Source organism: Carassius gibelio, chromosome B8, assembly GCF_023724105.1.
Source record: "Carassius gibelio isolate Cgi1373 ecotype wild population from Czech Republic chromosome B8, carGib1.2-hapl.c, whole genome shotgun sequence".
In the NCBI taxonomy this organism is placed as follows: Eukaryota; Metazoa; Chordata; class Actinopteri; order Cypriniformes; family Cyprinidae; genus Carassius; species Carassius gibelio.
Window position 1 is genome coordinate 28,384,974 of NC_068403.1, and position 16,994 is coordinate 28,401,967.

The following is a 16,994-nucleotide window of genomic DNA, read 5'->3' on the forward strand; positions in this document are numbered from 1 at the left end:
ATACATTAAACAAGTAAACCCAGCAACGCCCCTTGGCGTCACCATTTGGTGAAAGACTCATCAGAATCCAGGGGCATTGCTGGGTTGGAGATGGAAGAAATAAAACAGCGTGGATTATTCAACCGTGTTCGCGATTTGTCTCTTTAAATATGCAAAACAAAAATTAATGAGCATGTAAGGTAAGCGGCAATCTACCACAGCCAACAAGTTCTTGACTTTTATTTTTGAATCGGACAAGGACTACACAAAAGGCGGGCTGTGTGTCGACTTGCAGCCACTACATTTCCCAAGGTACAGTGCGTATGTGTTGCCATGGAAACACACCAACAATAGAAGACGCCGTGACTTCAGACGCAAGAGAGTTGACAGGTAAACTAATAATGTAAGAAAGTTCTGTCATAGGAAAATATATAATATATATTTAGGTTATGGATATCATGCGCTTATACGCGTATTTAAAGTTAGAAATAAGTAGCCTGACAAATAGTCTGGTTAGGTTGCTTACGAACAAACACTGCTTCGCGTTGAAGTTGTAGTATCAAATATGAGGCTAATCCTCTTGATGCAGCATAAAGTCCGGCGATTGATCCTTATCGAGTATGGATTATTCTGTAATTCCTGCAGTTGTTGACTTGGAGACTAGAATATGGCGAACATTGCAGATATCTCAACACCTGCACCTGAGCCAGAGCCACACGATACTAGCGCACAGGAGCACACAGACGGTAAGGCTATTTTTAAAGACCACTACAAGCTGTTGTTGCTAGTATTTTATACATGTTTAATTATGTTGTGTTTAATTTAGAGATTGGCTCGTGGGATGACATCTTCAGGTTTGAGGATGACTTAGTCCCTGATTGGTCCACAGGATCTGACAGCTGGTGGGTGTTAAAATGCGTGCTTTTTTATGGAATATTTTGACTGAAAGTCCAAGTGAGTGAGACTGTTTTTTTTTCATGAATTAGGATACAGGAATAAACAATTTTTTTGAAATTAATAATAAACTTATTTTATTGAAGTACCTTATTGATTTGTATTCAGATGGGTTTAACTAATGCTGAGTAAATATTGTACTAAACACATGTTTGGGTTTATATTAATATAGTTTTATCACTTTGCATCACTCAGTGTGTAGATACAACTATGCTTGCCTTTGTGCAGCATGTAGAAATTAAGATATGGAGTAAACAACAGTGCATGATACCCAGTTTAGGTCAGGTCAAGTACATTTACATTTAGTAATTCAGCAAATGCTTATATTATATTATATATATATATATATATATATATATATATATATATATATATATATATATATATATATATATATATATATATATATATATATATAAGAACTTACATTGAGAACTTACATTTAGGACAATAGAAGCAATCAAACCAACAAAAGCACAATATATATATTGTTTATATATTGTTTTCATCCAAAATACAGTAATACTATGGAATGTTATTACCATGTTATTTATTTGACTAAATTTAAAAATGTAATTTTATTCCTGTGATGGCATAGCAGAAGTTTCGGCAACCTTTCCCCCGCCTTCTGTGTCACATGATCCTTCAGAAATCCCTTCTTCTATTGTAAAATATGAAGCAGCACAACACTTTTCAACTGATAATTAAAAGAAAAGTTACTTGGGCACAAAATTAGAATATAGGAAGGATTCCTGTGTGACATTTTCTTCTTAAATGAGCATTTTTGTCAGGCTCCTCTGTGTAGGTTCAGTAATTGGAATGAATAGGATATGTTCATTGCCATTTAAGTTAAATAACTGAACATAAACATAGGAGCCTGATAAAAATGCTCATTATTCATTATTATTAAAGTGAAATTATTGAACCTACACACAGGAGCCTGATTAAAATACTCATTTTAGAAGAAAAATTCAAATAGTACTTAGAACTTAAGAGTCTTTTGCATCTGAACTCTTAATTTATATACATATTTACAATACTCTTAATTCTGATCTATTTGATGTAACCTTAATGAATTTGTTTTAAACTTTTGAACACTGGTGTAAATCTGTATTACTGGCTTTTGTCTACTTTAAGGGAAGTGAGTGATTGTGAAGATGGAAGTGACAAAGGAGGGGAAAAGCAAAACACTGACAAGATACGCATGTTCAAGCTACAGAAAATTCTAGATCAACTGGACATCTTTTACCAACAGAAGAAACAGAATGTGTTACAGGCCAGGTCTGTATTCACATGTAATGTTATAATGTGGCCCTTGCTGTAACAAGATGTTTTTTAGACTCTGCCTCCAATACCATATTTTCAAAAGTACAGCATGGTGTGAGCACATGCCACAGAAAAGCTGTTAGTTAGGTGGACTGAGTTTGAGACAAACAAGAGAGAGAAGGTTAATTAAGATTTCTGCAGTGTGTGGATTCTTTAAGCCCAGTTTAATGAGAAGTCTTAAAACACCATATGAGATAGTTAAATTACAAGAGTTTGTTTGAGTTGGGTTTGTACAAAAACAAATCTTAAATGAACCAATCTAACCTTTAAAGTCTAAAACTTAAACATGATTGTAATGGAAAATAAAATATACTATACTTATATATTTTTTTATGATCAACCCTTAGATATGCCTTGAATTTATCTCACAATTCTCTAGTCAAGTCAAGTCAAGTCACCTTTATTTATATAGCGCTTTAAACAAAATACATTGCGTCAAAGCAACTGAACAACATTCATTATGAGAACAGTGTGTCAATAATGCAAAATGATAGTTTAAGGCAGTTCATCATTGAATTTAGTGATGTCATCTCTGATCAGTTAAATAGTGTCTGTGCATTTATTTGTAACTTTCTAATAGGAAAGTTCTTGTTTCCAAATACAGTTTTTAATGACTTGTTAAATGGAGATAGTATTTGTTTTTAGCTGCTGAATAACAACAGAACATAACAAAATGTATCTGGAGAACTGAGTTTGTACAAAAAGTATCCTCTTGCAGGGAGGAACTAAAAGCATTTCAACTTCATGTAACTAACCTGGAGGAATTGAGAGACAAGATTGAGGTGGACATGGAAAGAGAGAGACAATCTGAGAACAGGTAAAAAAACAAAGCCCACAGAGATAATTTTAAGAACAAAGGTCACTGTAGAAGATACATTGCTGAATGTCTCTAATTCTGCATTATTCTGTGCAGCGTGGCGCTGTTTCGGCTCCGTGCTCAGCATAAGCGTATATGTGCTGAGCTGCAGGTGGAAGAAGATCTGGGAGCTCATTTAGCCATGGTCTTGAAAGAGCATGAGTGAGTTTTATTCATTAATGCTATACATACTTATTTCTGAATCTTGATTACTTTTTTTTTTTCTTGAAATAGACCTTTTTGTTTTTGTCATGATTTTTTATTTATTCATTTATTTATTTTATTATTTCAAAGTCCAATTCTCGCTGATAAAGGGGTCGTTAATTGCGATTTTCGCTTTTTTAACATTAGTATGTAATGTTGCTGTTTGAGCATAAACAATATCTGCAAAGTTATGAAGCTGAAAGTTCAATGCAAGCGGAGATATCATCTTTTAAAATTCTGGCAGTTTAATGCCTACAAAAACGGCTGGTAGGGACCACAATGAGTTACTTCCCGGGTTCGTACCCAGATAAACCCCACCTTCAGGAAAAGACAGCAAAGGGGGCGAGGCCATGCTGCGAAGAGGTAAAGAAAACTAGAGGTGCACATACAAATCTATTCATATATGAATAGCGATTCTGTCTTCTAACGATTCTAATGGATTCACAAGTTTCAAAATCAATGTTCTTAAGCAACGGTTCTTAATACTGTTCCACACGTCTCCCTGCTCTGCACATGCTCTACATCTCTCTGCATGATCCTCTTCAGTAATATCCTCTGCTTCTCAATTGAGCTCAAACTGATAAGCAATATTAACGTCTCCATTGTTTACAATACAACTGGAGCACATGCTGCTGAGGTGATAGGTGGGATGTTTAGACACGCACTAGAGGAGGTTTAGCCAATCACAACACACTGGGCTAGCTAACCAGTCAGAGTCCATTGCCTATTTCTGAGGGAGGGGCTTAAAAAAAGCAGGAAATGATCAGCGCGTTTCTCAGAGAAGGGACAGAGCATTAGTGATGGGAAGTTCGGATCATTTTACCGACTTGACTTTTGAGTCTCGTTCAGCAAAATGTAATTAAATATAAAATGTAATTTAATTACTTGTTCCTTAATGGAATTTAATTACATTTTAGTTCAGCAAAATGTAATTAAAATGTTACATGTTACATCCCCAACCAATTCAGTCTGAGCCAGAAAGAGAATTGATTAGTTCATCTCATGAGTCTCTCGGGTCGAGTTTTACATGTTCCTTATTCACGTGACAGCCCCAAACGCTATTTCTGACATTTCTGTCACTGTGTTTTTGTTACTGTTTCTTCAGGATCTGTGGTGTGTTATTATTTTATAAATAAATAAAGCCCTGTTATAAATAAAATATAGATGAGTTTGTCTTTTTGACTGTCTTATCAGTTAATAAACACTAGGCTATATAATAATAGTATAATACAAGCCTACAATACAAAGTATTTATAGCCTAGTTTGTTCATTTTTAATCAAAATTTGAGTTTGCTGGTATAATAATTGCTTTTCCTTGGCAAACTTGACATTTTGGTCTAGTATATGTACAAGAAGATTGGTCAAAAAGGACATAATGACATAAATTAAAAGCAAATAACATTTTGAATCCTAAACAAGTAACACTACAGTTATATAGTCTAATCTAAAGGGTGAACTCAAAAGACATAAATCATACAACAAGATCAGTTTTGAAGATTAGAATCCACTGTAAAAAAAATAAAATAAATAAATCTCTTCTTTATCAAAGTGATTTCACCATCTTATCGACAAAATTTAAAGCATAACCAATAATTATAATATGTGTGATTAGTCTTGTCAGCTCCTCTATATATACCGTGTTCTGTGTGAGCTCCACCCCCTTCACCATGGCTGAAGGTGAGTTGAAAAGGGATTTGGGAGAATGCAAAGCAGAAGAAAACTTAATTGACTTGTTTACCGACCTGCCCCCTTTCCTTTCTCTTCAGTCGGTGAACTCTGTCCCTATCATTTCTGAGTTTAGCCCAGAGAAAGTCCTGAAATTACTACCCTCCCACCCAGAAATTTCTGCCCTCCCACCCACTGCTGCCTCCTCCGCTGTTGCCTGGCAGCCCCTATGCTCTCCTTTAGCCCCATATCAGCAGGATGGGCCTTCCGGGAATGTAATGTCATACCCCTAGACTGTCTTTGTTGTGTTTTCCCTCCCACATGACCCAGTTTCTCCCCTTTCTAATTAGTCATTCTGTTTACCTGTGTTCCTCCCAATTACACTTTCTTACCACTCCTGGCAGGGAACCATGTGCCAGTCTGGTCGGACAACATTACAGTGGGGGTGGGGGGGGGGGTGGGGGGGTGTATGTTATCCAGGAGCAACCTCCCCCCAGAAGAATGGAGACTCCATCCCATTACTGTTCAAAGGATTTGGGAATGAAACTATATGGCATCCCAGACCCGATCTGTTGGCTGTCCATGTACAGCCTCTTGATGGGAATCGGTAGACCTCCCAGAAAGCATCATGAATACCATATTACAGGCTAGAGCTCCATCAACAAGGCGCCTCTATAACCTTAAATGGTCGGTTTTCACCGCCTGGTGCACAGTGAAGACCCATTCACTTGTGACATATCTCAGATATTGTCTTTCCTCCAAGACTTAATGGATTTGGCCATACTCCCTCTACCTCTAAAGTCTATTTTGCGGCTATTGCAGCCTCTCATGCTCCCATAGCCAGGCAGTTCATGGATAAGAACAACTTGGTTGTTCATTACCTGAAGGGGTCTAGAAGGCTGAATCCTTCTCTCCCATTCACGACCCTGACATGGGACCTATCCATGGTTGTTAGGGGCCTCAAAGAGCCCTTCAAACTGCTTCAGACTGACGACTTGTGTTCTCCGATGGAGACCAGATTGTTGTTCTCTCTGCACTTCCTCCTTCTCAGGATGATCAGGAGTTGAACTTACTCTGCCCTGTCAGGGCCTTGAGCCTACATTGACTGTTCCAACTGTTGAAATAGGTCTGTCAGTCTTGAAAGCCTAGGCTATCCAGATGGATAGTGGATGCAATAGTTCTCGCCCACTCGTCCTCCAGGCTCCAATTTCCGATTGGAGTTAAAGCACACTCTACAAGGGGCATGGCCTCCTCGTGGGCGTGGTCTAGTGGTATGTCTACTCCAGAAATCTGTGCTGTGGCCAGCTGGGCCTCACCGTACACATTTGTCAGGTTCTACAACCTGGATATTCCTGCACTACAAATGCAGGGCCTGTCAGCATAAGCCCACCTTCATAGTCGGTTTTTGCTTGTTGTCCAGCCTAGGACTGTGTCCGGGTTCTTAGTGTTAGCCTAAGTCCCTTACACATTCTCAGGCCCCTTGCCACCTGAACTGTAGGAGGTCATCAAGATGACTGATGTAACTACTTCCCCGATTGGTCTGGGATACTTTACGTATTTGTTACAAGCCCTTGTCATTGCTCTGGGCACATCCCTGGTCATCCTTCTTGATAGCACGGCGTGATTGTATTGTCCCCTTAGCGTCTTAGCCTAAACGGCTTACGACGCAGTACGAGTGTAGTATCGAATGGGAACATACTCTGTTACTAACTTGGATACGGAACAAGTATTGCATATTTTTCCGTGCTATATGCAAGGACACCTTATGTCATTGCTTGAGTCAAATTAAATCAGTTTTCCTGGTTGAGACGGCTGCTTATATAGCCCGATGCCCCTTCCCTTTTGTTGGGTTCGGGCATGCTCGCTCACCATAAGCTCTTGCTGCCATTGGTTCATTTCCTTCGAACTCTACGAACCAATAGTTGTGCGGTTTCACTGCGTGATTGAAAAAGTTGTCAGAAATAAACGAAATTGACTTTATCCATAGTGTCTTAGCCTAAATGGCTTACGATGCAGTATTCATTCCATATCTAAGGGAACTAAGGTTACGTTAGTAACTGAGTAAGTTTTTATTGCAAAAAAATGGAATGCCTTGAATGGAATTTAGATTGTAATTTGCCCTTTTTTCAGGCTGGAGCTGTGTCAGGTGGAAGTAGAACTGGGTCGCTTCTCGTCTCTGCGTCAGGAGCTTGAGCTGGAAGAGAAGAACATCCACTCTCAGGACAAGATGAAACAAAAGCTCAGACTCCAACGAGAGAAGGATGTTATCAAAGAACGTAGACATAAAGCACAACATGACAAAATGTAAATTGAATATGAAATATTTCACACAATTACACAATGCTTTCATCACATACACAGCAGTTTTCTTTGAACAAAGACAAATAACCTAATCTTCCCTGAGCCATTTAAAAGTTTAAGTCATGTCACTTTTAGACCTGTTGATGAATTTTTACATCTACAGAGCTTGGCATTACAGAGGCGAGTTGTATGGGGGGGAAACACCATTTTTAAAAACTTTAAATTGAAAATTTCTTAATGATTGTTAATTTTTCAGACAATAATGTTATTTGTGTGATCTTCCATATGACAGAGAATATAACAAGACTTTACAATTGGAGTTGGATGTTCAGAGGAAACAACGGCAACAGGCTCTTGCTAGCCATCGCAAAGCGGCTGTCTACCTCAAACAGACGTTACAGAGGTAGTAACAGTATATTTTATTTTACATTTATTATATATTATATTCACAACTTTTTAATATTCTGCTTTCATATTAGCTGCCAGTCTGAAATGTAAAATGGTGTATTCAAAAGAATGAAATATATAACTTATCCTTAGAGCACTTGTGTTCTAGGATGAAACAGAAAGAGGCTGAGGCAGAAGAGAAGAAGAAGGAGCTAATAAAGAAGAAGCAGACCGCCGTGATGACACTTAAAGCCAGTTTTGCTGCAAGTCAGGTACTCAATTAATCAGTCTTATGTTGTTTGTTCAGTTTGGAGTTATGACATGTCTGTGGAAGCAGAATCTGTATTTACACTATTATTAAATGGTAATATGTGTGAAATGCCTTAATCATGGTGCTCAATGGGGCCAATTCAGACTCAACCTGAACTATCAACATGGGGCTTATTAATCTCCTTGTGGGTTCACCACCTTCAAGGAGATGCTTAGACTAAAGCAAAGGCTTAGACCAAAGCAAATGTTTAATTAAAAGGCTTTAACAGCAATGTTGGTGATGACAGAGAGGAGTGTCTGGGAAGAATTGCCTACTTGATTTGAACCAGGGCTGTGTTCTGTTGTTGGACATATGTTCTCATCCCGGATCAGTCATAAGAAACTCAAACAAAGTAGGTTGTAAATAGGAACAACATCTGGCAGAAAATCCTGTTAAGAAGATCTTTAACTTCTACCTCTGGAGGAAGTATTCAGAAGTGATAAGAGAAACAAACTAAATGTGCAGAGCAGGGGCTCGCGTGGACTGGATTTGAGAACTGCTGCTGCAGTGTATCCACGTATAGTCCATTTTCTGTGTTGTCATCTGAATTGTGCAGCATGCAGTCTCTTGTGTCAAACAAACAGCTAAAGATGCTAGTTATTACACCTCTAGCTTGATCAATCTAGTTTGATTTATCAGTCAACTTTTTTTTCTAGCCAGATCTGCCAACACAACCGAGTCAAGACTCATACCAAGACTCGTAACAAACTATAAGATAAAGAATATTGATGGTGATTAATTCTATGTCTCACACAGTGCAAACGTGTTAATGATATGTGTATCCACAACAGCACTGGACACGGAACCTAAAGAACTTTGCTTTATTTGTGAGCCACTAATAATGTATGTGTCAGTAAAAGCCATTGATTGATCTTCTCTCCATATACTTAGGAAACTATGTGTTCTAGAAAACAACGACAGAAAGCCTACGAACAGAAACAGAGAGAGCGAGAGCAAAACTTGAGAGAGTCACTGGAGGCTAAAGGGTTGAACAGCACTGAACTCATACACCAACAAAGACTGCAGGAGCGCTTTAACAAGAAAATTGCGTAAGAATTTCCAATAAATATATGTGTAATCCAAGACACACACAAAAAATGTTTATATATATATATATATCTCTCTCTCTTTCTCTCTCTCCCTATCTTTCATATCTGTTATCTTGTTTGTATTGAAGTGAGTTTGAGGAGACACAGAGAGTGGGGCAAATGGAAATTGTGGCTAAATTGCTCTTGGAACAGAACATGAAGGAAAGGCATAGAAAGTCTCCTGTAATGAGCCACGAGAGAAAACTTGATGAAAAACTTCAAGAGAACTTTATGTCTCCATCAGCACATACAAAGAGAGAGGTACTAGTGAAAGCTTAGTGTGACACTCACCATAAATGTATATCATTAGAATAATTAATTAATTAATTATGCATTTATATGATGTTTTATTGTGTATTGCTGTACACCCAAAGCACTTTACAAGCGGGGTGGGGGTGGGGGGGTGGGGGGGGTCTCTCCTTAACCACCACCAGTGTGCAGCATTCACCTGGTTTGGTGGAGTTCATGGATATAATGTGACGGTTGGGTTTAGGATAAACACAAGGAGAGGGTAGGATCCAATTGCAAGTATGGGTTTTATTAACAGAAGGGAAAAATACAAAATAAACAGTCATGGGAGACAAACCAAACAAAAGAGGGAACCAGATGAAACGGATAAGAACTCGGAGGAACAAGAAGGTAACGGGAAGACTCGGGAGACGAGCACAACTCACACATAGGGTAAGGACTCCATACAGATGACAGACAAAGACAACTATATATAGGGAGACTAATGACAGAGGATTGTCAGCACCTGTGCGATTCTAATTGGAGTGCAATTACTGTGAAGACAGAACCAGACTAGAGGAATTAAAGTGCCTATGGTGAAGTGCCTAAGGAGAAGTGAGCTCACTAGGGAACACCCGGGAAAACAGAGACTGACAGCGTAACATATAATGAATGAAAAATTAACTGAGAATGTGATTGTCAAGCTCATCTCGTCAGCAAAGACGGTTCTGTGACTGGTAGTAGATCTCCATCACCTCCTTTTCAGATGGAGCGGCATTTAATACACAGAGCCGTTGTTCACTGACAAGCAAGGCAATACCGCAATCGAATCCGATACATCTGTGATTATAAACTATAACTTAAACATGACTTGACTTGAATGAGTAGCAAGAGACTGACAACATGTTGCATAAAACAAGGCTAGAACAGAAACAAATAAAGTATGCAGGCTAAATATACAGATTTATTACAAGATACACCTGAAAGCAATGAAACAATGGACCAACTGGAACATTTAACTAAACTAAATGTCTGTTCTAAGAGATAAAAGCAGAGAGCTGATTGAACACAACTCTAGTTTCAATAGCTTTTGACAGAAGAGAGGCTGGTGGAGTGTTGAACATACTGGAAAAAAACTTCTTTTTTGTCCACTTGTTGTTTTTAATTCAGGAAAGGCATGCAATTTCAAGTTCCAGAGCATCTTGTGGCAGGTCCCGTAGTGTTGGTGACAGTGAGGTCAGTTCCTCTCTAGATTCTGTGGAACTGAAGTGGGGAGAGCGGGGAGAAATTGAAGATGAGGATGAAGGAGAGATGAGCCTGGCCCAGCCTGAGTTTACAGGCTTTTGGGAACACAAACACAAAGATTATAAGGTAACAATTTAAATTAAATACAATGACACTGATTTCATTAAGTTTGATCAGAAGTCAACATCACTTACTTACATCACTCACTCAAACTGCAGTGCTTGTTTGAAATGTAGAGAGCTTTGGTTCTCTTACAAAGGTCTTCTGTCATGCTACTGGATTCTCACTACATTTGACATGTCTCGAATGTATACTGTCTTTGCTCTGAGATTGCAACTTTGATTTCTGCAGACTACATTCTTCTTGTTGAAATAGCAGATCAGGGCTTAATTTGCGCTGGAACAAAGCCGGATCTGGCACCTCTGAAATCTGATCTAGCACCTCATTTAGGCAGATCTCCCTCCTCACGTGCCAATCAGAGATGTTTGTGCTGACCAGTAGAATACATATAATTCACAAAAAAATATTGTATTATGTGAAGACTTGCTGCACATCTACATTTTAAATAATGAACTTGACCGCACAAAAGTTGGGATATGTGAACGGATCCAATACTGATAAACTAAAAAAAAAAAATTTTTATTTCTCAACTGTATACATTTACTTTAGACAAAACTGACTGTGCTAGGATACTCACCAGGATGGCCATTTTGATGTTGATTTCTGTGTGTTTGTTCACTTGTTCACAAAATAAATCAATATGATACTCATGACTGTGAGCACACAAAAAAACACATCTGGAGTGCGCAAGTACTAAATGGCTTGAAAAGACTTAAGATGTGCAAATTATACATTTTTTGAAAAAACGACAGTTGCTGATTAGGCACGTGGCAGTTCTATCAAATGTCCTGAAATGCGAGTGAAAGTCTGAGATCAGCATGCAGCAGCTCGCTTGTAGTGCAGGTGAGATGCACCGATGTGAAGCCACTTGAGTGAAAGAGGAACCACCGATGCATTTTTCTAATTACTAATTAAATATGATTTTGTTTGGGTGGATTTATTTACTCATCTAATCTACATGCTATATTGAATAAATGTTTGCAGGTATTTCCTCATAATAAATTGAAAGCTGCAGGAATTGGTAAAGCTATTCGATAAACACAAAATCTAGCTTTGAAATTCCGGTCCGGATTAAATATAACACTATTATATAGAGATTTGTGAAATAAAATTACATGACTTTTCAAAAACTTTTACAGGCCTAGAAATGTTTTTACATGAGCGCTCCATTAGCTCTCCCTCTTCTAATCACATGCCAGATCTGTTACCCCGCTTTGTTCCAGGACGTTGCAATTTACAAATTAAGCACTGCAGCAGGAGTGGAGCAATGTTAGTTGGTTGGCAATGCATAGCAATCTCTCATTTTAATTTTACCCTCCCCTCAATGTTGCTTTAATTATACTTAATTACAATTCCTTTTTTTTCATATTTGTCCCACCTAGGCAACATCAGATGAAAATATTCAACTTGAAACATCTTATACCACCATAAAGACAGACGTGAACAAAAGTTTGGTTTCAAAATTGGCAAAAAAGACTGTAAAGAGTAGAGAATCAAAAGGACCACCATTCATCAGCAAACCAGAGGTTATTCTGTTTAAGGTACAGAATGCAGCATTTTTCCATCGTAATTGTGGTGTTCAAAACTTAGGTTCTTAAGTCATGCTGTCTGTTAAAATATTGCACATATTCTTCATTTATAAGACAATAACATATGCATTGCCATGAGGGCGGCAAAGAATTTCCATTCAAAGTTTCCATTATGTTTTAGTCTAATATGTTTTTTTATAAACATCATCAGCTCACTGGCTGCGTTTACACTGCAAGGCTTAAAGCACAGATACAAGGTTTTTATTAATTTATTTATTTAACCTTATCTCATTTTTTGTCATACACTTAAGCCATGACTTGTGTCCGATATAATTTACCTGAATCTCCACTGAAATTTAATAATTCGACATGGTTGATCCTCAGGTTTTGAACAGCTGTATATAAAATTATTTATATAATTACCGTCAAGAGGCTCTTTGAATTTGAAAAGAAATTGTGTTTTTGTGCAAGTGCATAAACATAATTTTTTTATAATTTGACATTAAGAACATTTAAATTTGTTGCCAAATGTGTCTCCCTCAACTTACGATGGCTTGGAATTCCACTTGGAATCAGATATAAGCATTTAAACATAGGTCGGATGTCCACATTGGAAATACATCTGATTTAAAAACACATTTGGAAGTGGCTCAAAAATGCAAAAAATCAGATATTGTGCAGAAACTTGTGTTTACACTTGTGCAACAATATCCTACTTGTGTCACATGTGAAAAAAGAATCAGTTTTTTTTTTTTTGCCATTTGTAAACGCAGCCTTGAAATGTGAATGCAGCCATCATCTTTACATTATGCCAATACGTTTCTAAACTGTATTTGCAGGATTGCGATGTTGGGAATATCTACAAGAAGAAAGTCATGCTCACAAATGTCACATACATGACTAATTACTGTAAGCTGTTGGGAGTGTCACAGAATCTTAAAGATTATGTGTCAGTGAGGTGAGCTGCTCTTTTAGCACATCACATGAATATCTTACATTTAGGCATTTAATCAGTCTCATTTTGATGGAAGCAATAATCTTTTAAAGCCAAAACAGTTTCGCACATGATACAAACACATTTTACTGGCTCTCACTGGTTGTCTTGAAGGGATAGAAAATCTGATCATCATTTACTAAACCTCATGTCATTCCAAATCTGTATTACTTTCTTCTGTGGAAAAACATCTCAGGTTATGACTTGAACTATGGTTCCCTGAGAAGGGAAGTGTCTATGATGACACTGATAAAGCTTCTGCATCTAAAGCATATTAATCACTCAGTGAGTGATGATTGAAGTACTGCTGAAGCTACAAAGGATACTTGGAACCAAACATTACCAACATAATTAATACTAATGCAATGGATAGTAAAAAAAGTAATATAAAATATTCCAGTGTACAAATGGATCATTCGGTATTCTGGGATGACAGAATAGACAGAACAGACAGTAGAGCAAGTTGTAACAAGTGAACTTTTTTTGTTTGTTTGTAAACCAGATGTATTGATGTAGTGATGGTGTGTGGGGTGTCAGAGAGCAGAATTCAGTAAGGAGACAGCTGTAGGGAAAAAGCTGTTCCTGAATCTGCTGGTCCTTGTCCGGAGGCTCCTGAAGCGCCTCACAGAAGGGCAGGAGGTTAAATGGTCTATGGTCAGGCTGAGAGAAGTCCTTAGGAATGCTGCGATCTCGACGTAGACAGGGGTTTCTCTGAATGTCCTCAATAGTAGGAAGTGGTGTCCCTGTGATGCATTGGGAGGTTTTCACCACCCTCTGCAGTGCCTTGCAGCAAGCAACTGAGCAGTTCCCATACCAGACTGTGATGCAACTGGTCAGTACGCTCTCGATCGCACACTGGTAAAAGTTCACCAGCATGGCTGAAGACAGCTTGTTCTTCTTCCTGAGTCTTCGTGACCAGGCTGGAGGTGTTTGTGGCCCAGCACAGGTCCCCTGAGATGGTGGAATATATACTGCAGTTATAATGGTGGAAGTGAACTCATGTGTATTGAAATGTGCGAGACATGAATTTAAACTGTATTGATTTACAGAGGTATATGATGTCATAGTTGTCCATGTGTGCAGATGGACGTTGTGCAATGCAAATCCGTGAATGAATGTTCCAAAGTGAAGTAAACTTCAACAAATGCTCAGGGAGTAGGGAGCAGTTAACACTGTGTAGAGACCATGTCAGTCAGAACACAGTTCATGCACAGAGCTCACTTCTAATGAACTGATCATCAGAAGCAGGTGTGTTAACAAAGAGAGACATACAATATGTGCAGAGCAGTGGGGCGCGAGGACTGGAATTCAGAACCGCTGGGCTACACGATGAATCATATTTTAATTGTGATCATGATTTCTGCTTCACTAGCTGAGTGTTCTAGAACTGCTCAGGAAAAATATAATCTCTCTTCCTCCTGTGCTTCTTCCTTGGCCCTTCCAGTCTTGAGTGTTTGCCACGTTCTTGGGTTGTGTGCGTTGAATAGCTACGTCTTCACTAGAGCATGAGTTAGGACTCTTACCCAATGTAGGGTAAATTAGCAAGGTTCTCTTCCCATTTAAAGAGCTTGGTATGATTTCTTGAAACCCATGTTACGAAAAAAACTCACACAGTTCTCCTAGTATTGACAAGAGGGTTTTCTTTTGCAACAAAGTTTGCACACCCTTTTTTGTTGTTTTTGTTGTTGAGCTCTGAGAACTGGGTGGAAACAACCAGTTTTGGTTAATACTGAGCTACAGAAACTCTCTTTGCAAACGAGGCAGGCCTTCAGGTTTATCACCCTGATATGCACTTTGTCCAGTTCCTGGAACATACCTGACAAAGGAGGATGATGTATACTACTGGCGCCCTTTTATTCACGGTCAAACCGGTAGTGATGTCACTCAATGTTGACTTATTCGACTATCCAGGATGAAAAAAAAGGCATAGAATGATGCCCCAGGTGGAAGAGATGCTCACAGGCTACCTCTCCCCCTGGGAGTGCATCATCACTTAAAGACCAATGCTTCCGACCAAGCCATGCAGAGTAGCATCTACATGATGTACATCATTGCAGTTTTGCAGGCATAACATGCTGACCTTCTAAAAGATCTGAGGTGAGCAGGGGTATTGAGGAGGACTCATTATTAGAACTTCTCAAGGCCACAGATCTGTCTCTCCCAACTTAGTAGACAGCTCACGCCATCTGTTTTTCTATGGCTGCTAAGGTCAACGTGGAGAAGCATCTGTGGTTTAACTTCACAGGCATCAAGTTCAGGGCCAGAGCGTTCCCCCTTGATGTTCCTCCTTGACATGTCGTCTATTTGGTGACTCTGTCAGAAAAGTCATCATTAGGTTCCAAGAGGCAAAGCATCACAAATAAACTTTCGACAAGTTTCTCCCTTGTTGTGCTCAAGTGTCGGGGCTGTCAGCCATCCAGCCCATTACCATGAAAGTTCATTTGTTGACACATGAATTGCAAGATCTGCTGGACAAAGGGGTCATAGAACGTTCCCCTCCCAGACAGAGAGTCGGGCTACTACAGCCAGTGTTTTCTGGTTTCCAAGGGGTAAAAAATGGGTTCCATCCAATTTTGGATCTTCGTGGATTGAATAGCTACTTCAGAACTCACATAGAACAAGTTCAAAATGCTGACAATCAAAATGATTGTTTCTCAAATCCAATTCAGGACCAATGCTTACCAGTATCATGTTCTTTCTTTCAGACTAGCCTTGTCAACCCGCACATACACAAAATATATGGATGCTGCTCTGGCTTCATTGCAGCTCCAGGGAATCCACATATTAAATTGCATAGATGACTGGCTGATTTTGACCCAGTCTCAAGAACTTGTGCTGTGACATCGAGATGATGTCCCTGCTTATCTCATGTCCCTGGGGTTGAGACTGCAGGCCAAGAAAAGCATTCGCTCTCCTCCCCAGGGGACAACTTATTAAGGGTTTGTATAGGATTCGACCACAATGTGGCCCAGCCTTCTCATGCATGTGTAGAAACCATTCTAAACACCCTGAATAATATCAGGCCAGAAAAGTTACTGTCGCCTAGAAAAGCTGTGACATAGGGAGATGGAAATTCCACCCCAATGTAGGCAGACAGTTCTACCAAGCAGAGGTGGACCTTCTTGCTTCACAAGAGATAGCACAGTATCCCCTTTACTTGTCTCTGAAACCCCCAACTGCCCTGGGTTTGGACAAAATGGCCTATACATGGTCCAAACTGCATCTTTAGGCATTTCCCCTGATTGCTTTGTTTGGCCAAAGTCCATTAAAAAGGGTGTTGCCTCTTTCTGATAGCACCTTGGTGGCCAACCAGAGTGTGGTTCTCAGACCTATTGTCCCTTCTCGATGGCTCGCCATGGGCAATTCCCAACAGGAGAGATCCCCTATCTCAGGCATAGGGGATGGTACTTCATCCTCGGTCTGAGTCCTGGAAACTTCCTGATTGGCCTCTGAAAAAAACACCAATTTAGAGATGTTGGGCTTCCAAATGATGTATTACAGATTATTCTAAGTGCTACAGTTTTGCTCCACTAGACTATGTTATCAGATGGCACAGAAGTTTGTGTAGGACAAACGCTACAGACAGTTCACAGCCAAGTTGTTTCAGTGTTGGAATTCATGCAGGAAAAACTGTTCTCAGGTACATGTCCTGGTACTCCCAGAGTCCATATAGCCAACATTTCAGCTTGCTACACTCTGATTGATGAGGGCCCCATAGAGCCTTAGAAAATATCAGTTTCAATCAGATGAAAATAAGATGGCCAAGTGATCAGGGAACAGGATTACAGTCAAGTAACCTGAGATGTTA

The 16,994-nt window shown here is 39.2% G+C and overlaps 1 protein-coding gene across 1 annotated transcript in view; it reads left to right on the forward strand.

Moving 5' to 3' along the window:
- The first annotated feature begins 99 nt into the window (after window positions 1-99).
- The window catches only part of cfap74 (cilia and flagella associated protein 74), an 88,789-nt gene continuing 71,894 nt past the window's right edge, over window positions 100-16,994 (forward strand). The window contains exons 1-13 of the mRNA XM_052562869.1: window positions 100-725; window positions 806-881; window positions 2,071-2,214; window positions 2,978-3,076; window positions 3,173-3,277; window positions 7,115-7,288; window positions 7,578-7,688; window positions 7,842-7,944; window positions 8,874-9,031; window positions 9,160-9,331; window positions 10,469-10,669; window positions 12,046-12,204; window positions 13,032-13,150. Of these exons, the coding sequence (XP_052418829.1) occupies window positions 647-725; window positions 806-881; window positions 2,071-2,214; window positions 2,978-3,076; window positions 3,173-3,277; window positions 7,115-7,288; window positions 7,578-7,688; window positions 7,842-7,944; window positions 8,874-9,031; window positions 9,160-9,331; window positions 10,469-10,669; window positions 12,046-12,204; window positions 13,032-13,150 (1,700 nt within the window). The 5' untranslated portion in view covers window positions 100-646. The remainder of the gene's footprint in view (window positions 726-805; window positions 882-2,070; window positions 2,215-2,977; window positions 3,077-3,172; window positions 3,278-7,114; window positions 7,289-7,577; window positions 7,689-7,841; window positions 7,945-8,873; window positions 9,032-9,159; window positions 9,332-10,468; window positions 10,670-12,045; window positions 12,205-13,031; window positions 13,151-16,994) is intronic.